Source organism: Pristiophorus japonicus, chromosome 10 (genome assembly GCF_044704955.1).
Source record: "Pristiophorus japonicus isolate sPriJap1 chromosome 10, sPriJap1.hap1, whole genome shotgun sequence".
NCBI classification, from domain to species: Eukaryota; Metazoa; Chordata; class Chondrichthyes; family Pristiophoridae; genus Pristiophorus; species Pristiophorus japonicus.
This window is the reverse complement of record NC_091986.1, coordinates 42,102,071-42,128,587: the sequence shown is the minus strand read 5'-3', so window position 1 is coordinate 42,128,587 and position 26,517 is coordinate 42,102,071. Positions and strand designations below refer to the sequence as shown.

The 26,517-nt window shown below is 44.1% G+C and overlaps 1 protein-coding gene across 1 annotated transcript in view; it reads left to right on the top strand.

Annotated features, from left to right (window-relative positions):
• LOC139274586 (solute carrier family 15 member 1-like) overlaps positions 1-26,517 on the top strand; it is a 74,239-nt gene that overhangs the window by 21,137 nt on the left and 26,585 nt on the right. Inside the window, exons 10-18 of the mRNA XM_070891267.1 lie at positions 188-268; positions 1,246-1,328; positions 8,669-8,755; positions 9,849-9,938; positions 11,450-11,494; positions 11,587-11,619; positions 11,731-11,819; positions 18,133-18,214; positions 25,324-25,446. Coding sequence (XP_070747368.1) covers positions 188-268; positions 1,246-1,328; positions 8,669-8,755; positions 9,849-9,938; positions 11,450-11,494; positions 11,587-11,619; positions 11,731-11,819; positions 18,133-18,214; positions 25,324-25,446 — 713 coding nt within the window. The remainder of the gene's footprint in view (positions 1-187; positions 269-1,245; positions 1,329-8,668; positions 8,756-9,848; positions 9,939-11,449; positions 11,495-11,586; positions 11,620-11,730; positions 11,820-18,132; positions 18,215-25,323; positions 25,447-26,517) is intronic.

Sequence of the window (26,517 nt, the reverse complement as noted above, 5' to 3'; positions counted from 1 at the left end):
TTGACCAGAGCTCTGTACAGCTATAACACAACTGCCACCCTTTTGTATTCCAGTCCCCTCGAGATAAAGGTCAACATTCCATTAGACTTTCTAATTATTTTTGCACATGACCATGACAAAAAAAATCTCATGAATAGTTAATGAAATGTTGGATTTACGCATTAAGTTCTAACTTTGTGCATTTTAGCTCAAGAATGTGGTAAAGTCCCCCAGGCGTGTTACCCTCTGGCCTTCGGAGTGCCAGCTGCCCTGATGGCCGTTGCTTTAGGTAAGTCTTATGAACACTTTTATCCAGGAAAAAAAAAATTAGATAGATTGCTACAATCTGCATCACTTTGAGATATGTCAGAATCACAGGATAAAATTTCAGCTCCTGTGCTCCAGATGGAACGGGTCTTTGCTCACTAGTGCCATCTATCAGGAAATCATGGGCGCACACAGCTAACAATTTCCTGCTTCTTGATTTTCATGAATGGAAATCATATGTTGCCCAGGTGTTAGGGTTGCCAACCCTCCAGGATTGTCCTGGAGTCTCCAGGAATTACTGATTAATCTCCTGAGCACTGCTGCAAGTGACACCCAGGGAGAAAAATCATGCATAATGTATTTGCTTCATGGTTCTTTGCTTAAGAATTCATAGCAACACATTGCTATTAAGAACTAGTTGGTTTATTAACAAAGGTTTAACAATCACACTGCACATTACCAGTTCATCCACTAGGCTCCCAACTGCATATCTCATTATGGATGACCTAGACTCAATTGACTGGGGTTTTATTGAGTCTTGTGAACATCACTTGACTGGCTAAGCCACTCACAATGCAACAGCTCTACAAACCTTTGAGCATACTCATAAGTGCATACATTACAGGGTGCATTAAAAAAAACTGCTCTTTTTAATTTTCTTTCAACACTTCCATTTAGAATTTTAGAATGATATAGCACCAAAGAAGGCTATTCAGCCCGTCGTGCCTGTGCCGGTTCTTTGAAAGGGCTATCAGATTAGTCCCACTCCTCTTATTCTAAAAATATGGGGAATTAAAGGCTGCTTGCCTGGGGGGGGGGGGGGGGGGTGGTCATGTGATGAAACCTCCAAGGCTACAGCCAACCATGCCCTACCATGCGTGATTTCCTGATACTCATTCTTAACAGGCAAGGTTCCACACCGGGAGCAATGAGGGATATATCTGTTTACTTGGTCAAAGTAATTATAGTCCATTAACCTTATCATGCTGTGTGTTTCAGTTGTATTTATTGGAGGAAGTTCTTTATACAAGAAGACTTCTCCCCAGGGGAATATTGTACTGACAGTTTCCAAGTGCATTGGGGTAAGTAAAGAAACAAAAGCTAAATGCTATAATGTAGAGTTAGAAACATAGAAACATAGAAATTAGGTGCAGGAGCAGGCCATTCGGCCCTTCGAGCCTGCACGGCCATTCAATAAGATCATGGCTGATCATTCAATCTCAGTACTCTTTCCTGCTTTCTCTCCATACCCCTTGATCCCTTTGGCCGTAAGGGCCATATCTAACTCCCTTTTGAATATATCTAACGAACTGGCCTCAACAACTTTCTGCGCTAGAGAATTCCACAGGTTAACCACTTTCTGAATGAAGAAGTTTCTCCTCATCTCGGTCCTAAATGGCTTACCCCTTATTCTTAGACTGTGACCCCTGGTTCTGGAACTTCCCAACAACGGGAACATTCTTCCTGCCTCTAACTTTCCAATCCCGTCAGAATTTTATATGTTTCTATGAGAACCCCTCTCATTCTTCTAAACTCCAGTGGATACAAGCCCAGTTGATCCAGTCTCTCCTCATATGTCAGTCCTGCCATCCCAGGAATCAATCTGGTGAACCTTCGCTGTACTCCCTCAATAACAAGAACGTCCTTCCTCAGATTAGGGGACCAAAACCGAACACAATATTCCAGGTGTGGCCTCACCAAGGTCCTGTACAACTGCAGTAAGACCTCCCTGCTCCTATACTCAAATCCTCTAGCTATGAAGGCCAACATGCCATTTGCCTTCTTCACCGCCTACTGTACCTGCATGCCAAACTTCAATGACTGATGTACCATGGCACCCAGGTCTCGTTGCACCTCCCCTTTTCCTAATCTGTCACCATTCAGATAATATTCTGCCTTCGTGTTTTTGCCAGCAAAGTGGATAGCCTCATATTTATCCACATTATACTGCATCTGCCATGCATTTGCTCACTCACCTAACCTATCCAAGTCACCCTGCAGCCTCTTAGCATCCTTCTCACAGCTCACATCGCCACCCAGCTTAGTGTCATCTGCAAACTTGGAGATATTACATTCAATTCCTTCATCTACATCATTGATGTATATTGTAAATAGCTGGGGCCCCAGCACTGAACCCTGTGGCATCCCACTTGTCACTGCCTGCCATTCTGAAAAGCACCCGTTTATTCCTACTCTCTGCTTCCAGTTCTCTATCCACTGCAATACATTACCCCAGTACCATGTGCTTTAATTTTGCACACTAATTTCTTGTGTGGGACCTAGTCAAAAGCCTTTTGAAAGTCTAAATACACCACATCCACTGGTTCTCCCTTGTCCACTCTACTAGTTACATCCTCAAAAAATTCTAGAAGATTTGTCAAGCATGATTTCCCTTTCATAAATCCATGCTGACTTGGACCGATCCTGTCACTGCTTTCCAAATGCCCTGCTATTTCATCTTTAATAATTGATTCCAACATTTTCCCCACCACCGATGTCAGGCTAACATCGTTCCCCGTTTTCTCTCTCCCTCCTTTTTAAAAAAATGGTGTTACATTAGCTACCCTCCAGTCCATAGAAACTGATCCAGAGTCAATAGAATGTTGGAAAATGATCACCAATGCATCCACTATTTCTAGGGCCACTTCCTTAAGTACTCTGTGATGCAGCCTATCAGGCCCTGGGGATTTATCAGCCTTCAATCCCATAAATTTCCCAACACAATTTCCTGACTAATAAGGATTTCCTTAATGAAGAATTTTACCATATTATGATCACTCTTCCCCAAGGGCCAGATTGCTAATTAATCCTCGCTCGTTACACAAGACCCAATCTAGGATGGCCTGCTCTCTAGTTGGTTCCTCGACATATTGGTCTAGAAAACCATCCCTTATACACTCCAGGAAAACGTAATTGGTTTGGTTAGCCCAATCAATATGCAGATTAAAGTCACCCATGATAACTGTTGTACCCTTATTGCACGCGTCCCTAATTGCCTGTTTAATGCCATCCCCAACTACCCTACTACTGTTTGGTGGTCTGTACACAACTCCCACTAACGTTTTCTGCCCTTTGGTGTTTCGCAGCTCTACCCATATACATTCCACATCACCCAAGCTAATGTCCTTCCATACTATTGCATTAATCTCCTCTTTAACCAGTAACGCTACACCACCTCCTTTTCCTTCCTGTCTGTCCTTCCTGAATATTGAATACCCCTGGATATTGAATTCCCAGCCTTGGTTACCTTGGAGCCATGTCTCCGTAATCCCAATGACATCATATCCATTAACAGCTATCTGCGCAGTCAATTCAAACACCTTATTATGAATGCTCCTCGCATTGAGACTGAGAATCTTCAGGCTTGTTTTTTTAACACTCTTTGTCCTTTTAGAATTATGTTGTAATGTGGCCATTTTAGATTTTTGCCCTTGATTTCTCTGCCCTCCACTCTTGCTTGTCTCCTTCCTACCTTTTGCTTCTGCTCCCTTTTTACTTCCCTCTGCCTCCCTGCATCGATATCCATCCCTCTGTCTTTTTAGGTTAAACTCTCCCCAACAGCACTAGCAAACACTCCACCTCGGACATCGGTTCCGGTCCTGCCCAGGTGCAGACCATCCGATTTGTACTGGTCCCACCTCCCCCAGGACTGGTTCCAATGTCCCAGGAATTTGAATCCCTCCCCTTTGCACCATTCCTCAAGCCACGTATTCATCTGAGCTATCCTGCAATTCCTACTCTGACTAGCACGTGGCACTGGTAGCAATCCGGAGATTACTACTTTTGAGGTCCTACTTTTTAATTTAACTCCTATCTCCCTAAATTCAGCTTGTAGGACCTCATCCCGTTTTTTGCCTATATCGTTGGTACCTATATGTACCACGACAGCTGGCTATCCACCCTCCCTCTCCAGAATGCGCTGTAGCCACTCTGAGACGTCCTTGACCCTTGCACCAGGGAGGCAACATACCATCCTGGAGTCTCGATTGCGGCCGCAGAAACGCCTATCTGTTCCCCTTACAATAGAATCCCCTATCACTATAGCTCTCCCACTCTTTTTCCTGCCCTCCTGCGCAGCAGAGCCACCCACGGTGCCATGAACTTGGCTGCTGCTGCTCTCCCCTGATGAGTCATCTCCCCCAACAGTACTCAAGGTGTATATCTGTTTTGGAGGGAGATGACCGCAGAGGACTCCTGCACTACCTTCCTTCCACTGCTCGCACCCGTGCAGGAAGGTTATGAAAGGTACGACTTAGATTATGGGATAGAAAACCACGTATCCAAATTTGCCGATGATGCAATGATAGCTGGGATTGTAAGCAGTACAGATGGAAGCATAAAATTACAAAGGGATATTGATAGATTAAGCGAATGGACAAAACTGTGGCAAATAGATTTCAATGTAAGCAAATGTGAGGTCATCTACTTTGGACCTAAAAAGGACAGAACAGGGTACTTTCTAAATGGTGAACAACTAAATAACAGTGGAAGTCCAAAGAGACTTGGGGATCCATGTAAAATACGAACAGCTAAAGACCATCTGGTCCATCAAGCCTGTCCCACACAATTGCAATACCTTTTGTATCCCAACATATACGCTCCACCCCACCCGAAACCTTGTGATCTCCTGGGAGGCGCAAAAAAACAGATAAAAAATCCAGGCTAATTTGGGGGAACAAATCTGGGAAATTCCTCTCCGACTTATCTAGGCGATTAAAACTAGTCCAGGAGATCACTCTGGCCATTAAATTCCCTGCAGTACCGAGCTCTGTAAAAGGTAATCTCCGCCACAGCCAGCAACAAATCCAGCTTTTGCTAGAGGAATTCAGTGAATCTGCATCCACCACATGAAAAGAACCACCCCCTGACATCTAACCTAGATCTAGCCATATACAACTTAAATTTATGCCCCCTGGTCCTGCCGAACCTATTTAATTGAAATAAATTGTCAGCTGGAACACTGTCTATTCTCTCATTATCTTATTAACCTCAATCATATCCCCCGTAAGTCTACGCTGCTCTAAGGTAAAGAGTTCCAACTCTATTAACCTATCTTGATAACTAAGATGCTTTCAACTTTGAATTAGTCCAGTGGCCCACTTCTGCACCCTTTCCAGAACCTCAATATCACCCACCATGTGAGGAGACCAAAATTGGACTCAGTATACTAAGTGTGGCTGGATTAATGGCTTATATAAGGACAGAACAGTTTGCCTCGTCTTATACTCAATTGTCCTATGGATACACAGCTATTGCTGCTCGGCATTGCTCGTGTACCTTTAAGGATGTATGCACTAGAATGCCCAAATCTCTTTCTATCTCCACCATCTTTAATGCCTTTCCCGGGAGGGGGTATGAATGTTGAGCATTTGCCCTGCCCACATGCATAACACTGCACTTATCTAAATTATGCATCATTTTCTAATCTTGAGCCCAATCTCCCAACACATTAAGATCTGCCTGAATCAGACGAGCCCCTTCTATAGTTCTAGCACTCGCCCAGATCTTGGTATCATCTGCAAATTTGCAAATTGTGCCGCCAACCCCTGAATCCAGATCATTAATCAAAATAGTAAAAAGCAATGGTCCCAACACTGATTCCTGCGGGACACCATTGGTGACCGGTCTCCAAACAGATCCAAATCCATTTATAACTGCTCTTTACCTGCGTCCTGCCAGCCAGTTCTGAATCTAGCTCAATATATTTCTACTAATACCAGAGGCTCCGATCTTATCGAGAAGCCTCTTATGAGGTACCTTGTCAAAAGCTTTTTGGAAATCTAAGTAGACAATGTTTTCTCGGCGTCCCTCATCCACCAAATTTGTAACTTTAAAAAAAAATGCAATTAGCCATGTTGGGTGTCCCTAATATGTCCCTCCCTATCCAAGTATTCATATATTGCATCCCTTATAATCCTTTAAGCATCTTACCTATTACTGATGTTAAACTGATGGGCCTATAGTTACCTGGGTCTGCCTTGTCACCTTTTTTTAAAATGGGGACCATATTAGCCTCCTTCAAATCTGTAAAAACCATTCCAGAGTGCAGTGAGCTATTAAAAATACAGGCCAGGGGCTCGCATAGCACATGTCCCATCTCCCGGAGGACCCTTGGGTGGATATCATCCAGCCCTGCTGCTCTATCTATTTTTTTTCTTAATTCTTTCTAAAACAATATGCTTATCTATGCTAACGTTACTGACAAAACTAGTATTATTAAATTATAATATTCGAGCATCTTCTTCAAGGGTGAATACTGATGCAAAGTACTCATTTAATATTTCCGCCATACTCAGTGAATCATTTTTAACCTGTCCTTGAACACTATTCAGTGGCCCAATACAATCTTTGATAGTTCTGACTCTTTACATAACTAAAAAAGCTCTTCCCATTACTGCCACAGTTGTCTACAATCCTTTTTTCCATTCACCTTTTTTGCTGATCATTGGCTCATTGTATTTTGGGATTGGGCATTAAAAGGTATATGGTCAGGGTCTCTTGACATCAGAGACAAACAGCTAACTTGAGTTACAGTGTCCCACCTCTGGAGACCCCTATTTTGAACACAGAATTACAAAGAATTTTACAGCATAGAAACCTGCCATTCGGCCTAACTGGTCTAGGCCGTTGTTTGTTTATTTTTTTAAAATTTGTTCCTGGGATGTGGGTGTTGCTGGCAAGGCCAGCATTTATTGCCCATCCCTAGTTGCCTTTGAGAAGATGGTGGTGAGGCGCCTTCTCGAACGCTGCAGTCCGTGTGGTGAAGGTGCTCCCACAGTACTGTTAGGGAGGGAGTTCTAGGATTTTGACCCAGCAACGATGATATATTTCCAAGTCAGGATGGTGTGCAACTTGAAGGGGAACTTGGAGGTGATGGTGCTTCCATGTGCCTGCTGCCCTTATCCATCTCGGTGGTAGAGGTTGAGGTTTATATTCCACACAAGCCTCCTCCCACCTTACTTCATCTCAACCTATCGGCATAACCTTCTATTCCTTTCTCTCTCATGCATTTATCAAGTTTTCCCTTAAATGCATCTATGCTAATTGCCTCAACCACTCCATGCAGTAGCAGGTTCCATATTCTAACTACTGAGCAAAGAGGTTCCCCTGAATTCCTTATTGGATTTATTAGTGACTATCTTATATTTACAACCCCCTAGATTTTGACTCCACACTAAGTGGAAATATCTGCTCTGTGTCTACACTATCGAACCCCTTCATAATTTTTAAGACCTCTATCAGGTCTTGAGAGAAATGAGCCGCAGCCGAGTCCCGTATACAGTGGTGAGACATTTGCTCATGGTTGATAGTGACCTGTCTGGAGATAAACTATTGTACCTCCATAACGTCAGAGATACCTTGTCTCACAGCTGACTGCAACCTCTCTACAGGAATGTCTTGACTATGGGGCTCCTGGGTTAATAGACTCAATGTGGAAATATAGTCACCACCAGAACAGTTTGGAGTGATTTTGCTTTGCTGCTAAGGCATCTTGGTCACAAAGGTTTCCATCATGTTGGTTTGCATTGCCTCCATGGTGGTTTGTATTACAGACAATCTTACACCTAGCATGTCATCATTCCGTATCTTCTCTTTACTTCCACTTTTTCATCTTCTTCTTTTCCATCCCGCCTTCCATTGTAGTTTGGTACTTCTCTTTGATGTTGGGCAATGGATCTCCACACCTTCCATTCCTTCTGTTTGGACATTGGGTCTAAAACGCCTGTGACTTCTCAATGACAGAGGGTGATGCATCTTCCAATTCTTGATGTGTGTTCGTATGCTGATGACTCTAACTTGTGATGGTACAGGTGGCTCCATATCGATGCTGGTACCTGGTATAGTCGAGGACTACGTATTGTTAACTTCTAGTGCTACATGCCATGCAGAGGTGGTCTGCAGCCTTCTTGTTCCAAGTCCCTAAATGAAAGGGGAAGGGTGGTTACCGATGTTCAATCAGCACATCCAATAATGGCGCAATTACATAGGAATTGCTAGTTAAGAGTCCAAGGTCCATCTAGTTATCCTTCCACCATCCTGGCAGTCGCATGATGCAGCAATAATGGAGTTGTTAGCCATCAATCTCCATCACTTAGTTTACAACAGACCCACACATGACTTGAGGAAAACCCCAGTGGTGGAGATCTTTGGAAACCATAGGTCCACCTGTTCCTCCCGAGCATGGGAAGAAACTGGGATCGAGAACTCAGCAAGTGGGAACATCATGTACATCAACCAATGTTTCACCAACACACATTGACCTACCATGTTCCCCTCCTTCCCATTAATAGTATTCCTTAGATATGATGAAACTATTAATAAATGCCAGGCATAAATTCCTTAGTATTTCTGTGAATGCTATTACAATTTTGTGTAATATTGTCAATACTTTTTTCAAAATGATGTTTTTTTTTCTCAACAGTTTGCTATCAAAAACAGATTCAGGCATCGTGGCAAACAGTACCCTAAACGAGAACATTTCATGGACTGGGCTACGGAGAAGTATGATGTGAGTTTGTAGGTAGAGTTTTTTTTCCATAATAGTTTCTAATCATAGAATCGTACAGCACCGAAGGAGGCCGTTTGGCCCATCGTTCTAGTGCCGGCTCTTTGAAAGAGATATCCAATTAGTCCCACTCCCCCTGCTCTTTTATCCGCTTCAAGTATATTTCAGGCAGTGCATTCCAGATCATAACTACTCACTGTATAAGAAATTTTCTCTTCACCTCGCCTCTGGTTCTTTTGCCTATTATCTTGAACCTGCGTCCCCTGGTTACTGAACCTCCTGCCAGTGGAAACAGTTTCTCCCTATCTACGCTATCGAAACCTTTCATAATTTTGAACGCCTTGATTAAATCTCCCCTTAACCATCTCTGCTCTAAGGAAAACAGCCCCAAATTCTCCAGTCCCTCCGCATAACGGAAGTCCATCCCTGGTACCATTCCAGTAAATCTCCTCTGCAACTCTCTCCCAGAGATTGACCTCCTTCTTAAAGTGGGGTGCCCAGAATTGGACACATTACTCCAGCTGAGGCTTAATGAATATGCATGTAAAAAAAATTTTTGTGATTGCATTCATAATTTAAAGTCACAAGCTCATAAGGTGTTGCTCAGGCTGTAAATTGTATTGTGGTAAATGTTGGGGGGGGGCAAGGGGGGAATTCTAGATTCGTGCAGATGTCAGCAGTCATGTAAAACGACGTAAAAATCTGTACTGGAGCTCCACCTAGTGGACTACTGATAATAACTACTGATGTAATAACAATAAAAGGTCATGTGGCAAGGTCATGTGACCACAGTTCTGTTAGGAGCCATCTTGTAGTGTGTGTGCATGTGTAGCTGTGTCAAAGATATCACAAAATCATTGACAGACATGTTTTGCAGGCTGTTCTTGCTGGTTAAGCTGAAGTGTTGCACTTGAAGCAAGTGGGTTTAGTTTGCTCTTAAATGCTGCATACAGCATTGGCTGTTATGGTGACAGGATTGATGTCACCAAGCCCGAGGTGCACAGCTAATTCTTTGTACATCTCAGGAAATACACAGAAGATCTAGGAAACAATTTGCTTTGATTTCACTGTTTGTTCTCTTTATCAACTAATTTAGGAACGTTTGATTGCTCAGATCAAGATAGTGCTGAAAGTGCTCTTTCTGTACATCCCGCTCCCAATGTTCTGGGCTTTATTTGACCAGCAGGTAAGATTTAAGCCTCTTCTACTTTCGGTTACCTAAATGAAAGAAAAACTTGCATTTATATAGCGACTTTCATGACCACCGGATGTCTCAAACCGCTTTACAGCCAATGAAGTACTTTTGGAAGTGTAGTCACTGTTGTAATGTGGGAAACACGGCAACCAATTTGTGCACAACAAACTCCCACAAACAACAATGTGATAATGACCAGATAATCTGTTTTTGTTATGTTGATTGAGGATAAATATTGGCCAGGACACCGGGTAACTCCCCTGCTCTTATTCAAAATAGTGCCAGGGGATCTTACGTCCACCTGAGAGAGCAGACGGGGTCTTGGTTTAACGTCTCATCCGAAAGACGGCACCTCCGACTGTGCAGCACTCCCTCAGCACTGGAGTGTCAGCCTAGATTTTTATTTATGTGCTCAAGTTCCTGGAATGGGACTTGAACCCACAACCTACTGATTAAGAGACGAGTGTACTACCCACTTAGGTACAACTGAAACTGAAGAGGCTCATCCAATGGACCCAAAGGTCCCCTGATTTGCAATTGCAAAGATAACGTAGGTAAGGGAATTCCTCAACAGCTGCTCCCACCCTGCCAGGATTTCTGACGCACTTCTGTCAAAGTAATATCAGTGAAACCCGAGGAATTTACCAGCCATTGAATTTTCAAAAGAAAATAGAAAATGTTGGAAATCCGCAGCAAGTTAATCAGCATTTGGCTATCATTTCGAGTGTGACCCTTCATTTATACTTGAACTTTAGTTTATTGCATAGACTGCACCCTTCAGCTCAAAATCTACACTATCCGTCTCAGCCACTCCACTGTTGTAGTGAGTTCCACATTCTCACCACTCTCTGGGTAAAGAAGTTTCTCCTGAATTCCTTATTTTTTCACTAGTGACTATCTGATATTTATGACTTCTAATTTTGGATTCCCCCACAAGTGGAAACATCAGTTGTGCTTATGCTACAGTTATGTCTCATCCTACCTTGCATGCGTTCCCATGTATAGAATGTACGATAGTCAATCTCAGGGAAAGAAAGACTTGCATTTATATAGCGCCTTTCACGACCACTGGATATCGCAAAATGCTTTACAGCCAATGAAGTACTTTTTGAAGTGTAGTCACTGGTGTAATGTAGCAAATGCGGCAGCCAACTTGCGCACAGCAAACTCCCACAAACAGCAATGTGATAATGACCAGATAGTCTCTTTTTGTTATGATTGAGGGATAGATATTGGTCAGGATACCAAGGAAAACTCCCCTGCTCTTCTTTGAAATAGTGCCACGGGATCTTTTATGTTGACCTGAGAGAGCAGATGGGTCCTCGGTTTAACATCTCATCCAAAAGATGGCACCTCCGACAGATCCTCAGATCTGCACTGGCTGTGTCAGCCTAGATTTTGTGCTCAATTATCTGTGTACAATGCACCTAATTCATTTACATTGTTTTCAGTTAATCATTGCGAGCTCTCACGATTGTGGATTTTCTTACTTATGCATACAGGGCTCAAGATGGACTTTCCAAGCCACCAGAATGGATGGAAATTTTGTAAGAATATTAATAAACAATTTAACATTATGCATTTTATACTTTTTTTTTAATGGACTGGTATTTATTATGATATATTTACGTTTCTGTAGGGAGGCCTTGATATCCATCCTGATCAGATGCAGGTATGTCATTAAGGTTTGAATATATCACTTCTCATGTTGAGCTTTGCATAGAGTAACTGGTAGCTCTTGATGTGCAATCTGATTGATTTTGTTCTTCTGACTTTTGCACAGACAGTCAACCCGATTCTGATTCTGATCTTGGTTCCAGTTGTCGATGGTATTGTTTATCCCTTGATTGCTAAGTGCAAATTAAACTTTACGTAAGTATAACAATCTGGCATGCCTGGAGGTTTAGATGCATCTTTTAGAATTCTGGGATTGCTAGTTAGCATCTTGGCAGAGTGGAATATTCCAGCATGGTGTAGCACAAGGGATTGAACCAAACTGGCCACTGCGGATGCTGAATCCATGTGACAAATGAATATGGGCTTAAAATCCAATATGGAGCTCTGGGTAAGAGTATTTCTGTCCAACCCTAAAACCGTCCGAGATCTATGTGCTCCTCTAATTCTAACTTCTTGCACATCTGCTACTTATTTCACCCATCCATTGGCAGCCATGCTTTCAGCTGCCGAGGCCCTAAGCTCTGGAATTCCCTCTCCGCCCCTCTCCCCTCCTTTAAGACAATTTAAGTGTATCGAAGGGTTAAATCATGGCAGGAGAGCTCGGTCGGGTGTTATGCTCCTCCTGTACCATGTGGGAACTCAGGGACACTTCCAGTGTCCCTGACGACTACGTGTGCGGGAAGTGTATCCGCCTCGAGCTCCTGACGGTCCACGTTGCGGAGTTGGAGCTGAGGGTGGATTCACTCTGGAGCATCCACGATGCTGAGAATGACGTGAGTAGCACGTGTAGTGAGTTGGTCTTACCGCAGGAGAAGGGTCCACAGCCAGATAGGGAATGGAAGACCAGCAGGAAGAGTAGTGCAAGGAAGGTAGTGCAGGGGTCCCCTGTGGTCATGCCCCTGCAAAACAGATACACTGCATTGAGTACTGTTGGGGGGGATGACTCATCAGGGGAGGGCAGCAGCAGCCAAGTCCATGGCACCGTGGCTGGCTCTGTTGCACAGAAGGGCAGGAAAAAGAGTGGGAGAGCGATAGTGATAGGGATTCAATGGTGAGGGGAATAGATAGGCGCTTCTGCAGCCGCAACCGAGACTCCAGGATGGTATGTTGCCTCCCTGGTGCAAGGGTCAAGGATGTCTCGGAGCGGGTGCAGGACATTCTGAAAAGGGAGGGAGAACAGCCAGTTGTCGTGGTGCACATTGGTACCAACGACATAGGTAAAAAAAGGATGAGGTCCTACTAAACGAATTTAAGGAGCTAGGAGCTAAATTAAAAAGTAGGACCTCAAAAGTAGTAATCTCGGGATTGCTACCAGTGCCACGTGCTAGTCAGAGTAGGAATCGCAGGATAGCGCAGATGAATACGTGGCTTGAGCAGTGGTGCAGCAGGGAGGGATTCAAATTCCTGGGGCATTGGAACCGGTTCTGGGGGAGGTGGGACCAGTACAAACCAGACGGTCTGCACCTGGGCAGGACCGGAACCAATGTCCTAGGGGGAGTGTTTGCTAGTGCTGTTGGGGAGGAGTTAAACTAATATGGCAGGAGGATGGGAACCAATGCAGGGAGACAGAGGGAGACAAAAAGGAGGTAAAAGCAAAAGACAGAAAGGAGATGAGGAAAAGTGGAGGGCAGAGAAACCCAAGGCAAAGAACAAAAAGGGCCACTGTACAGCAAAATTCTAAAAGGACAAAGGGTGTTAAAAAAACAAGCCTGAAGGCTTTGTGTCTTAATGCAAGGAGTATCCGCAATAAGGTGGATGAATTAACTGTGCAAATAGATGTTAACAAATATGATGTGATTGGGATTACGGAGACGTGGCTCCAGGATGATCAGGGCTGGGAACTCAACATCCAGGGGTATTCAACATTCAAGAAGGATAGAATAAAAGGAAAAGGAGGTGGGGTAGCATTGCTGGTTCAAGAGGAGATTAATGCAATAGTTCGGAAGGACATTAGCTTGGATGATGTGGAATCTATATGGGTAGAGCTGCAGAATTCCAAAGGGCAAAAAACGTTAGTGGGAGTTGTGTACAGCCCTCCAAACTGTAGTAGTGATGTTGGGGAGGGTATCAAACAGGAAATTAGGGGTGCATGCAATAAAGGTGCAGCAGTTATAATGGGTGACTTTAATATGCACATAGATTGGGCGAGCTAAACTGGAAGCAATACGGTGGAGGAGGATTTCCTGGAGTGCATAAGGGATGGTTTTCTAGACCAATATGTCGAGAAACCAACTAGGGGGAAGGCCATCTTAGACTGGGTGTTGTGTAATGAGAGAGGATTAATTAGCAATCTCATTGTGCGAGGCCCCTTTGGGAAGAGTGACCATAATATGGTGGAATTCTGCATTAGGATGGAGAATGAAACAGTTAATTCAGTGACCATGGTCCAGAACTTAAAGAAGGGTAACTTTGAAGGTATGAGGCGTGAATTGGCTAGGATAGATTGGCGAATGATACTTAAGGGGTTGACTGTGGATGGGCAATGGCAGACATTTAGAGACCGCATGGATGAACTACAACAATTGTACATTCCTGTCTGGCATAAAAATAAAAAAGGGAAGGTGGCTCAACCGTGGCTATCAAGGGAAATCAGGGATAGTATTAAAGCCAAGGAAGTGGCATACAAATTGGCCAGAAATAGCAGTGAACCCGGGGACTGGGAGAAATTTAGAACTCAGCAGAGGAGGACAAAGGGTTTGATTAGGGCAGGGAAAATGGAGTACGAGAAGAAGCTTGCAGGGAACATTAAGGCGGATTGCAAAAGTTTCTATAGGTATGTAAAGAGAAAAAGGTTGGTAAAGACAAACGTAGGTCCCCTGCAGTCAGAATCAGGGGAAGTCATAACTGGGAACAAAGAAATGGCAGACCAATTGAACAAGTACTTTGGTTCGGTATTCACTAAGGAGGACATCAACAACCTTCCGGATATAAAAGGGGTCAGAGGGTCTAGTAAGGAGGAGGAACTGAGGGAAATCTTTATTAGTCGGGAAATTGTGTTGGGGAAATTGATGGGATTGAAGGCCGATAAATCCCTAGGGCCTGATGGACTGCATCCCAGAGTACGTAAGGAGGTGGCCTTGGAAATAGTGGATGCATTGACAGTCATTTTCCAACATTCCATTGACTCTGGACCAGTTCCTATCGAGTGGAGGGTAGCCAATGTAACCCCACTTTTTAAAAAAGGAGGGAGAGAGAAAACAGGGAATTATAGACCGGTCAGCCTGACCTCAGTAGTGGGTAAAATGATGGAATCAATTATTAAGGATGTCCTAGCAGTGCATTTGGAAAATGGTGACATGATAGGTCCAAGTCAGCATGGATTTGTGAAAGGGAAATCATGCTTGACAAACCTTCTGGAATTTTTTGAGCATGTTTCCAGTAAAGTGGACAAGGGAGAACCAGTTGATGTGGTATATTTGGACTTTCAGAAGGCTTTCGACAAGGTCCCACACAAGAGATTAATGTGCAAAGTTAAAGCACATGGGATTGGGGGTGGATTGAGAACTGGTTGTCAGACAGGAAGCAAAGAGTAGGAGTAAATGGGTACTTTTCAGAATGGCAGGCAGTGACTAGTGGGGTACCGCAAGGTTCTGTGCTGGGGCCCCAGCTGTTTACATTGTACATTAATGATTTAGACGAGGGGATTAAATGTAGTATCTCCAAATTTGCGGATGACACTAAGTTGGGTGGCAGTGTGAGCTGCAAGGAGGATACTATGAGGCTGCAGAGTGACTTGGATAGGTTAGGTGAGTGGGCAAATGCATGGCAGATGAAGTATAATGTGGATAAATGTGAGGTTATCCACTTTGGTGGTAAAAACAGAGAGACAGACTATTATCTGAATGGTGACAGATTAGGAAAAGGGGAGGTGCAACGAGACCTGGGTGTCATGGTACATCAGTCATTGAAGGTTGGCATGCAGGTACAGCAGGCGGTTAAAAAAGCAAATGGCATGTTGGCCTTCATAGCGAGGGGATTTGAGTACAGGGGCAGGGAGGTGTTGCTACAGTTGTACAGGGCCTTGGTGAGGCCACACCTGGAGTATTGTGTACAGTTTTGGTCTCCTAACTTGAGGAAGGACATTCTTGCTATTGAGGGAGTGCAGCGAAGATTCACCAGACTGATTCCCGGGATGGTGGGACTGACCTATCAAGAAAGACTGGATCAACTGGGCTTGTATTCACTGGAGTTCAGAAGAATGAGAGGGGACCTCATAGAAACGTTTAAAATTCTGACGGGTTTAGACAGGTTAGATGCAGGAAGAATGTTCCCAATGTTGGGGAAGTCCAGAACCAGGGGTCACAGTCTAAGGATAAGGGGTAAGCCATTTAGGACCCAGATGAGGAGAAACTTCTTCACCCAGAGAGTGGTGAACCTGTGGAATTCTCTACCACAGAAAGTAGTTGAGGCCAATTCACTAAATATATTCAAAAAGGAGTTAGATGAAGTCCTTACTACTCGGGGGATCAAGGGGTATGGCGAGAAAGCAGGAAGTGGGTACTGAAGTGCATGTTCAGCCATGAACTCATTGAATGGCGGTGCAGGCTCGAAGGGCTGAATGGCCTACTCCTGCACCTATTTTCTATGTTTCTATATTTCTAAGACGCTCCTTAAAACCTACCTCTTTGACCAAGCTTTGGGTTACCTGCTCTAATATCTCCTCGCGTGGCTCTGTGTCAAATTTTGTCTGATCATGCACCTGTGAAGTTTTACTACGTTAAAGGCGCTATATAAATGCAAGTTGTTGTTGTTGAGTGGTGACTGGCTGGATCATAGAATAATGATCCTTTACATAGTTTTTACAGAACCATTGCATACGTATATATCAATCTTAACTTATCAATTCTGTTTCATTATTGCAGTGTATAAGTTGAACACGATTCCCAACCTGTATCGGGAATTTGGGTTGGATAGGATATCGATTTTCAGCATTACATTGACTGGGATGGAAAATATAAGTTTTCCTTACCCAATTATTCAGCACTGCTCTTTTTAAAGATGCCCTGTTGCCAATGATGACTGAGTGCTGTATTGGCCCATTGCGTGAGGGAAAGAACAAGAGAGGGATTCACTTTGTACCGATGACGTTTTCACATTGTTATTGCCAATATTGTGAATACCCAAAATTGCAATGTGCAATGCAAGAAAGAAAAAAAGATTTGTATTTAAATAGCGCCTTTCACGACCACTGGATGTCTCAAAGCTCTTTACAGCCAATGAAGTACTTTTGGAGTGTAGTCACTGTTGTAGTGTGGGAAATGTGGCAGCCAATTTGCGCACAGCAAGCTCCCACAAACAGCAATGTGATAATGACCAGATAATCTGTTTTTGTGATGTTAATTGAGGGATAAATATTGGCCAAGACACTAGGGAGAACTCCCCTGCTGTTCTCTGAAATAGTGCCATGGGATCTTTTATGCCCACCTGAGAGAGCAGACGGGGCCTCGGTTTAATGACTCATCTGAAAGATGGCACCTCCGACAATGCAGCACTCCCTCAGCACTGCACTGGAATGTCAGCCTAGATTTTCTGTGCTCAATCTCTGGAGTGGGGACTTGAACCCACAACCTTCTGACTCAGAGGTGAGCGTGCTACCAATTAAGCATTACGCAAACCATCAATCTTCAAGCAGTTAGTATGGAAATTTAACAAAAAGAAATCTTCTGGAAAATGTTTAAAATGAGGAAAAATACAGGTCCATTTTGGTTAAACAGAAGGGAGCCTTTCTAGAAAGTGTGATGGAAACTGTTCCCCAGAGTCAGGAGTGTTGGTCATTATTACATGTACAAAACCAAATGCCCAGGGCGGAATGAGCAAATGGCACAATATAAACGAGCAATTTGTAGGACCAACAGGACTGAAGCTTGGTTTCGATATCTGTATACAACTCCGTTGTTATATATTATGAGAAAATCATCTTCTCCTGTAATCTATCCCTTTCAGAGCCACCATAATGAACCTAATGGACATTAATTCTGTTCAACTTTTCTACTATCAGGGGAGGCTGAATGGGCTGGGGCTCTTTTCCCCAGAAAATAGAAGGCTGAGGGGAGACCTGATAGAGATCTTTAAAATTATGAAAGTTTTTAATAGGTAGACATAGAAAAGATGTTTCCACTTGTGGGGCAGACCAGAACTAGGGGCCATAAATATAAGACAGTCACCAATAAATCCAGAGAGTGGTGAGAATGTGGAACTTGCTACCACAGGGAGTACTTGAAGCAAATAGTATGGTTGTATTTAAGGGAAGGCTAGATAAGCATATGAGGGAGAAAAGAATAGAAGGTTATGCCAATTGGGTGAGATGAAGTAAATAGAGTGGGAGGAGGCTCGTGAAGGAAAGAAAGAATTAAAGAAAGAAAGAATGAAAGAAAGAAATTGCATTTATATAGCACCTACTGTTGTAATGTAGGAAACACAGGCACAGGCATGTTGGGCCGAATGGCCTGTTTCTGTGCTGTAAATTCTATGTTGACGTTTCACACCAGCATTTTGTCTGTTTTTCTAGGCCTCTGAAGAGAATGACAGTGGGGATGTTTCTTGCAGCCTTGGCATTTGTTGCTGCTGCTTTGGTGCAACTTCAAATCGATGTGAGTACCATAAGTTCATAATTAAAATGGCAATTTTCAGAACAGGAAACTGCTGCAGCTGAAGTGTCATTTTTGTTACAGCTTCTTCAGTTCTAGAGTAATGGAGGGGCGGATATTCCTCTCCCGAAAATGTCCGGGAGAAACTTTGGGGGGTAGGTGGGGGACAGATCAACAGAAGTGCACAACCTCAGCCCCTGAATCTCCTGCGGGGACCTAGTGTCAATATGACAGACACATAGGGTTTCCAACCCTCCGGGATTGTCCTCCAGGACAACTGCTGCCAGAAACTCTGGGCAATAAATCACAGATAAATCCTCACGAGGAGGAACATCCTCTCTGCATCTACGTGGTCAAGACCCCTCAGAATCTTATAAGTTTCAATAAGATCACCTCTCATTCTTCTAAACTCCAATGAGTATAGGCCAACCTGCTCAACCTTTCTTCATAAGACAACCCTTCATTTCAGGAATCAATCTAGTGAACCTTCTCTGAACTGCCTCCAATGCAAGTATATCCCTCCATAAATAAGGAGACCAAAACTATATGCAGTACTCCAGGTGTGGTCTCACTAATGCCTGTACAGTTATAGCAGGTCTTCCCTACTTTTATACTCCATCCCCCTTGCAATAAAAGCCAACATTCCAGTTGCCTCCCTAACTACTTGCTGCACCTGCATACTAACTTTTTGTGTTTCATGTACAAGTACCCCTAGATCCATCTGTATCTCTGCATTTCGTAATCTCTCCCCATTTAAATAATAATTAGCTTTTTTATTTTTCCCACCAAAGTTGGTAACCTCACATTTTCCCATCTCCATCTGCCAAATTTTTGCCCACTCACTTAGCCCATCTATATCCCTTTGCAGATTATTTGCATCCTCCACACAACTTGCTTTCCCATGTATCTTTGTGTCATCAGCAAATCTGGTACATCTTCTCAGCATTAACCCTGTCAAGCCTCTTCAGAATTTTGTATGTTTCAATTAGATCATCTCTTATTCTTCTAAACTCTAAGGAATATCGGCGTAGTCTACTCAATCTCTTCTCATAGGGCAATTTCCTCATCCCAGGAACCAGTCTAGTGAACCTTTGTTGCAAGTATGTCTTTCCTTAGGTAAGGAGCCCAGAACTGTACACAATATTCCATAGGCCTCACCTATGCCTTGTATAATTGTAGTAAGACTTCTTTACTCTAATATGCTAATCCCTTTGTAACAAAAGCTAACATACCATTTGCTTTCCTAATAGCTTGCTGTACCTTCATGTTACCTTTCTGTGATTCATGTACAAGGACACCAAGGTCCCTCTGTCTTTCGCCATTCAAAAAATATTCTGCTTTTTTGTTTTTCCAACCAATGTTGATAACTTCACAATTCCCCATATTGTATTCCATCAGCCATGTTCTTGCCCACTCAGTCAACCTGTCTATATCTCTCTGCAGCCTCTTTGCATCCTCCTCACTGCTTACTTTCCCACTTAACTCTTGTTTATCAGCTATAAAAATATTGGGCAAGGGAGAAAAGCCTGTTTGACTGACAGTCACGACTCATCCGATCGGGCAATGAAGAGTCTAACCGCTTTCCGATTAAGGTGGGAAGGTGAGGCTTCATCAAGATGGATGTGTTGAGCGACCAATAGCAGGAATGTAGGGGCGGGGCTGTTAGAGACAGGCGATCATGTGATGAATCCTTCAGGAATACATCTCACCAGAGTTGGCCACCCTAGACAACAACAACAACAAAAACTTGTATTTATATGGCGCCTTTAACGAAGTGAAACGTCCCAAGGTGTTTCACAGGAGACTCATGAGATAAAAATTTGACACCGAGCCACATAAGTAAAATAGAAGTAGAAAGTAATCAAAAAGTGACGTCACAGCCAATGGGGTAAGTGATTGGCTGGTGATTGGTGAGTAGCTTTTCTTTTATTTTTTATATCAGTAAGTGAACTATAACATTGTTATTACCAATTTAAGGGTATCTAAGGTTAAGACATGGCAGGAGAGCTCGGTCATGTGATATGCTCCTCCTGTACCATGTGGGAACTCGGGGACACTTCCGGTGTCCCTGACAACTACGTGTGTGGGAAGTGTATCCGCCTCGAGCTCTTGACGGTCCGCGTTGCGGAATTGGAGCTGAAGGTGGATTCACTCTGGAGCATCCACGATGCTGAGAATGACGTGAGTATCACGTGTAGCGAGTTGGTCTTACCGCAGGAGAAGGGTCCACAGCCAGATAGGGAATGGAAGACCAACAGGAAGAGCAGTGCAAGAAAGATAGTGCAGGAGTCCCCTGTGGTCATCCCCCTGCAAAACAGATACACTGCTTTGAGTACTGTTGGGGAGGATGACTCATCAGGGGAGGGCAGCAGCAGCCAAGTTCATGGCACCGTAGGTGGCTCTGCTGCAAAGGAGGGCAGGAAAAAGAGTGGGAGAGCGATAGTGATAGGGGATTCGATGGTGAGGGGAATAGATAGGCGTTTCTGCGGACACAACCGAGACTCCAGGATGGTATGTTGCCTCCCTGGTGCAAGGGTCAAGGATGTCTCGGAGCGGGTGCAGGACATTCTGAAATGGGAGGGAGAACAGCCAGTTGTCGTGGTGCACATTGGTACCAACGACATAGGTAAAAAAAGGGATGAGGTCCTACGAAAAGAATTTAAGGAGCTAGGAGCTAAATTAAAAAGTAGGACCTCAAAAGTAGTAATCTCGGGATTGCTACCAGTGCCACGTGCTAGTCAGAGTAGGAATCGCAGGATAGCGCAGATGAATACATGGCTTGAGCAGTGGTGCAGCAGGGAGGGATTCAAATTCTTGGGGCATTGGAACCGGTTCTGGGGGAGGTGGGACCAGTACAAACCGGACGGTCTGCACCTGGGCAGGTCCGGAACCAATGTCCTAGGGGGAGTGTTTGCTAGTGCTGTTGGGGAGGAGTTAAACTAATATTGCAGGGGGATGGGAACCTATACAGGGAGACAGAGGGAGACAAAAAGGAGGCAAAAGCAAAAGACAGAAAGGAGATGAGGAAAAGTGGAGGGCAGAGAAACCCAAGGCAAAGAACAAAAAGGGCCACTGTACAGCAAAATTTTAAAAGGACAAAGGGTGTTAAAAAAACAAGCCTGAAGGCTTTGTGTCTTAATGCAAGGAGTATCCGCAATAAGGTGGATGAATTAATTGTGCAAATTGATGTTAACAAATATGATGTGATTGGGATTACGGAGACGTGGCTCCAGGATGATCAGGGCTGGGAACTCAACATCCAGGGGTATTCAACATTCAGGAAGGATAGAATAAAAGGAAAAGGAGGTGGGGTAGCATTGCTGGTTAAAGAGGAGATTAATGCAATAGTTAGGAAAGACATTAGCTTGGATGATGTGGAATCTATATGGGTAGAGCTGCAGAACACTAAAGGGCAAAAATCGTTAGTGGGAGTTGTGTACAGACCTCCAAACAGTAGTAGTGATGTTGGGGAGGGCATCAAACAGGAAATTAGGAGTGCATGCAATAAAGGTGCAGCAGTTATAATGGGTGACTTTAATATGCACATAGATTGGGCTAGCCAAACTGGAAGCAATACGGTGGAGGAGGATTTCCTGGAATGCATAAGGGATGGTTTTCTAGACCAATATGTCGAGGAACCAACTAGGGGGGAGGCCATCTCAGACTGGGTGTTGTGTAATGAGAGAGGATTAATTAGCAATCTCATTGTGCGAAGCCCCTTGGGGAAGATTGACCATGATATGGTGGAATTCTGCATTAGGATGGAGAATGAAACAGTTAATTCAGAGACCATGGTCCAGAACTTAAAGAAGGGTAACTTTGAAGGTATGAGGCATGAATTGGCTAAGATAGATTGGCTAATGATACTTAAGGGGTTGACTGTGGATGGGCAATGGCAGACATTTAGAGAACGCATGGATGAATTACAACAATTGTACATTCCTGTCTGGCGTAAAAATAAAAAAGGGAAGGTGGCTCAACCGTGGCTATCTAGGGAAATCAGGGATAGTATTAAAGCCAAGGAAGTGGCATACAAATTGGCCAGAAATAGCAGCGAACCTGGGGACTGGGAGAAATTTAGAACTCAGCAGAGGAGGACAAAGGGTTTGATTAGGGTAGGGAAAATGGAGTACGAGAAGAAGCTTGCAGGGAACATTAAGGCGGATTGCAAAAGTTTCTATAGGTATGTAAAGAGAAAGAGGTTAGTAAAGACAAACGTAGGTCCCCTGCAGTCAGAATCAGGGGAAGTCATAACGGGGAACAAAGAAATGGCAGACCAATTGAACAAGTACTTTGGTTCAGTATTCACTAAGGAGGACACAAACAACCTTCCGGATATAAAAGTGGTCAGAGGGTCTATTAAGGAGGAGGAACTGAGAGAAATTTTTATTAGTCGGGAAATTGTGTTGGGGAAATTGATGGGATTGAAGGCCGATAAATCCCCAGGGCCTGATGGACTGCATCCCAGAGTACTTAAGGAGGTGGCCTTGGAAATAGCGGATGCATTGACAGTCATTTTCCAACATTCCATTGACTCTGGATCAGTTCCTATCGAGTGGAGGGTAGCCAATGTAACCCCACTTTTTAAAAAAGGAGGGAGAGAGAAAGCAGGGAATTATAGACCGGTCAGCCTGACCTCAGTAGTGGGTAAAATGATGGAATCAATTATTAAGGATGTCATAGCAGCGCATTTGGAAAATGGTGACATGATAGGTCCAAGTCAGCATGGATTTGTAAAAGGGAGATCATGCTTGACAAATCTTCTGGAATTTTTTGAGGATGTTTCCAATAAAGTGGACAAAGGAGTACCAGTTGATGTGGTATATTTGGACTTTCAGAAGGCTTTCGACAAGGTCCCACACAGGAGATTAATGTGCAAAGTTAAAGCACATGGGATTGGGGGTAGTGTGCTGACGTGGATTGAGAACTGGTTGTCAGACAGGAAGCAAAGAGTAGGAGTAAATGGGTACTTTTCGGAATGGCAGGCAGTGACTAGTGGGGTACCGCAGGGTTCTGTGCTGGGGCCCCAGCTGTTTACATTATACATTAATGATTTAGACGAAGGGATTAAATGTAGTATCTCCAAATTTGCGGATGACACTAAGTTGGGTGGCAGTGTGAGCTGCGAGGAGGATGCTATGAGGCTACAGAGTGACTTGGATAGGTTAGGTGAGTGGGCAAATGCGTGGCAGATGAAGTATAATGTGGATAAATGTGAGGTTATCCACTTTGGTGGTAAAAACAGAGAGACAGACTATTATCTGAATGGTGACAGATTAGGAAAAGGGAAGGTGCAACGAGACCTGGGTGTCATGGTACATCAGTCATTGAAGGTTGGCATGCAGGTACAGCAGGCGGTTAAGAAAGCAAATGGCATGTTGGCCTTCATAGCGAGGGGATTTGAGTACAGGGGCAGGGAGGTGTTGCTACAGTTGTACAGGGCCTTGGTGAGGCCACACCTGGAGTATTGTGTACAGTTTTGGTCTCCTAACTTGAGGAAGGACATACTTGCTGTTGAGGGAGTACAGCGAAGATTCACCAGACTGATTCCCGGGATGGTGGGACTGACCTATCAAGAAAGACTGAATCAACTGGGCTTGTATTCACTGGAGTTCAGAAGAGTGAGAGGGGACCTCATAGAAACGTTTAAAATTCTGACGGGTTTGGACAGGTTGGATGCAGGAAGAATGTTCCCAATGTTGGGGAAGTCCAGAACCAGGGGTCACAGTCTAAGGATAAGGGGTAAGCCATTTAGGACCGAGATAAGGAGAAACTTCTTCACCCAGAGAGTGGTGAACCTGTGGAATTCTCTACCACAGGAAGTAGTTGAGGCCAATTCACTAAATATATTCAAAAGGGAGTTGGATGAAGTCCTTACTACTCGGGGGATCAAGGGGTATGGCGTGAAAGCAGGAAGTGGGTACTGAAGTTTCATGTTCAGCCATGAACTCGTTGAATGGCGGTGCAGGCTAGAAGGGCTGAATGGCCTGCTCCTGCACCTATTTTCTATGTTTCTATGTTTCTATGTTTCTATCGCAGGTGACCAAAAGCTTGGTCAAACAGGTACGTTTTAAGCGTCTTGAAGGAGGAAAGAGAGGCGGAGAGGTTTAGGCAGGGAGTTCCAGAGCTTGGGGCCTAGGCAACAGAAGGTTGAGCGATTATAATCAGGGTTGCTCAAGAGGGCAGAATTAGAGGAGCGTAGACATCTTGGTTGTGGGGCTGGAGGAGATTACAGAGATAGGGAGGTGCAAGGCCGTGGAGGGATTTGAAAATAAAGATGAGGCATTGCTTAACCGGAGGCCAATGTAGGTCAGCAAGCACAGGGGTGATGGGTGAGCAGGACTTGGTGTGAGTTAGGACCCGGGCAGCCGGGTTTTGGATCACCTCTAGTTTACGGAGGATAGAATGTGGGAGGCCAGCTTTGGAATAGTCAAGTCTAGAGGTAACAAAGGCATGGATGAGGGCTTCAGCATGCATAGAGCTGCAATATTGGGTGCAGGGGCAGAGAGCAGAGCCAGAAGGACTGTACAATTCAAATGGCTCCTGGTATTTTGCGAGGGAATCTCTGTGCAAAAACCATGCACCCTGGATTTTCCCGCTGGATTTTATACAAGAGATTACATAGCTGCGAGGGAGAGGGGTGGGGGAGGAGAGGCGTGGGGTGAATTAGACACAATACTCCAGTTGAGGCCGAACCAGTGTTTTATACAAGTTCATCATAACTTCCTTGCTTTTGTACTCCATGCCTCAATTAAGAATCCCAGTAAAGTAAAAATCCTTGGGGTTACAGCACAGAAGGCGGCCATTCCACCATTGCTGGCTGTTCAACTGGAAGTATCTATTCTAATCCCATCTCCCTGCCCTTTCTCTGAATGAAACCAGGAATGATCATTTTGGAATTCATAACAGAGATCTTAATAGTTCCGTGACCAGGGCAAACATCATTGTAACACCTTTAAAAAGCTTTCTTTTTTGTCATTGAGGCATTTAACAAAAATACACAATGACAGCCTATTGATAAAGCTGATGTTTGAGTGTCAATTTGTCGGTCTCAATAGCCATTAGAATGATACCGTGTGTTCCTATCTACATCTTGCTCCTTTCTCCTGCAGAGTACTCTTCCTACCTTCCCGGTTGGTGAGCAAAGCCAAATCAAAATCATCAATGTCGGCAACTCGAATGTCAATGTAACACTCGGCGAACTGCCCCAGTCAGATTCAGTACAGCCATCAGAGGTATGTAGTATCGATAAATTAGCATCGCACTTCGATGTTATACCTAGCAATGTGCGTTGCTGAACACATTCAGGGAACAGTGCCAATGGACTGCCATCAAAACACAATCAGCATACCTATATGCAATTGTTCTATTAAAGGATGTTTATATTCGGTGCAATCATTCATTGCACCTTACAGCTTAAAGGAGGTCATTCGGCCCAATCTGCCTGTGCTGGCTCTCTGAAAGTGCGATCCAATGTTTCCTTTTCAAGTATTTATCCAATTCCCTTTTGAAAGTTACGATTGAATCTGCTTCCACTGCGTCCAGATCCTAACAACTCACTGTGTAAAAAAAATTATTTCACATTTATACCAACTTTAAGGAGCTTAAAGGAAAGGAATCAATTTAATTTCCATTGACGTTCACTAATCATTTCAAAACGTTGTCACTTTGCCAGAAACACTTAATATGGACAATGCGACTGCCTGACCTCTTTTTGAGAGCTCGAATGGGGGAAGAAATTAGTGATGATTTTCCTTTCACGTTGTCCTGCCGGGCTCCAGAATTAATAGCGGAGAGCTTCAGAGTTGTAGGTGTGCTGCGCCTTCTGAGACAGGAGTGCCCCTGGCCCGGCATTTCCTGGCCTGGTCCCTTTCTGGCACAGGCCCCGTCCCCAGTATGGCCTGGCATGGGGTATATTGGGAGCAAGCAAGGTTAGAGCTGCATTCCTGAGACGCCTATAGTTACACTCCTAAGTCATCGGCATCCTGGAGAGCAGCAACAACTTGCATTTGTATAGCACCGTTAACGTCCCAAGGTGCTTCGCCAAACATAATTTGACACCGAGCCACGTTAGGACAGGTGACCAAAGAGCTAGGTTTTAAGGAGCGACTTAAAGGAGGAGAGAGACGGAGAGGTTTAGGGAGGGAATTCCAGAGCTTAGCGCCTGGGCAGCTGATGGCACGGCTACCAATGGTGGAGTGATGGAAATCGTGGATGCGCAAGAGCAGGTGATTCCGTGCCTGCTCCTGAGTTGCGGCTATCCTTGTGCTAATGGAACTCCCAAAGAAAGAATTGCATTTATATAG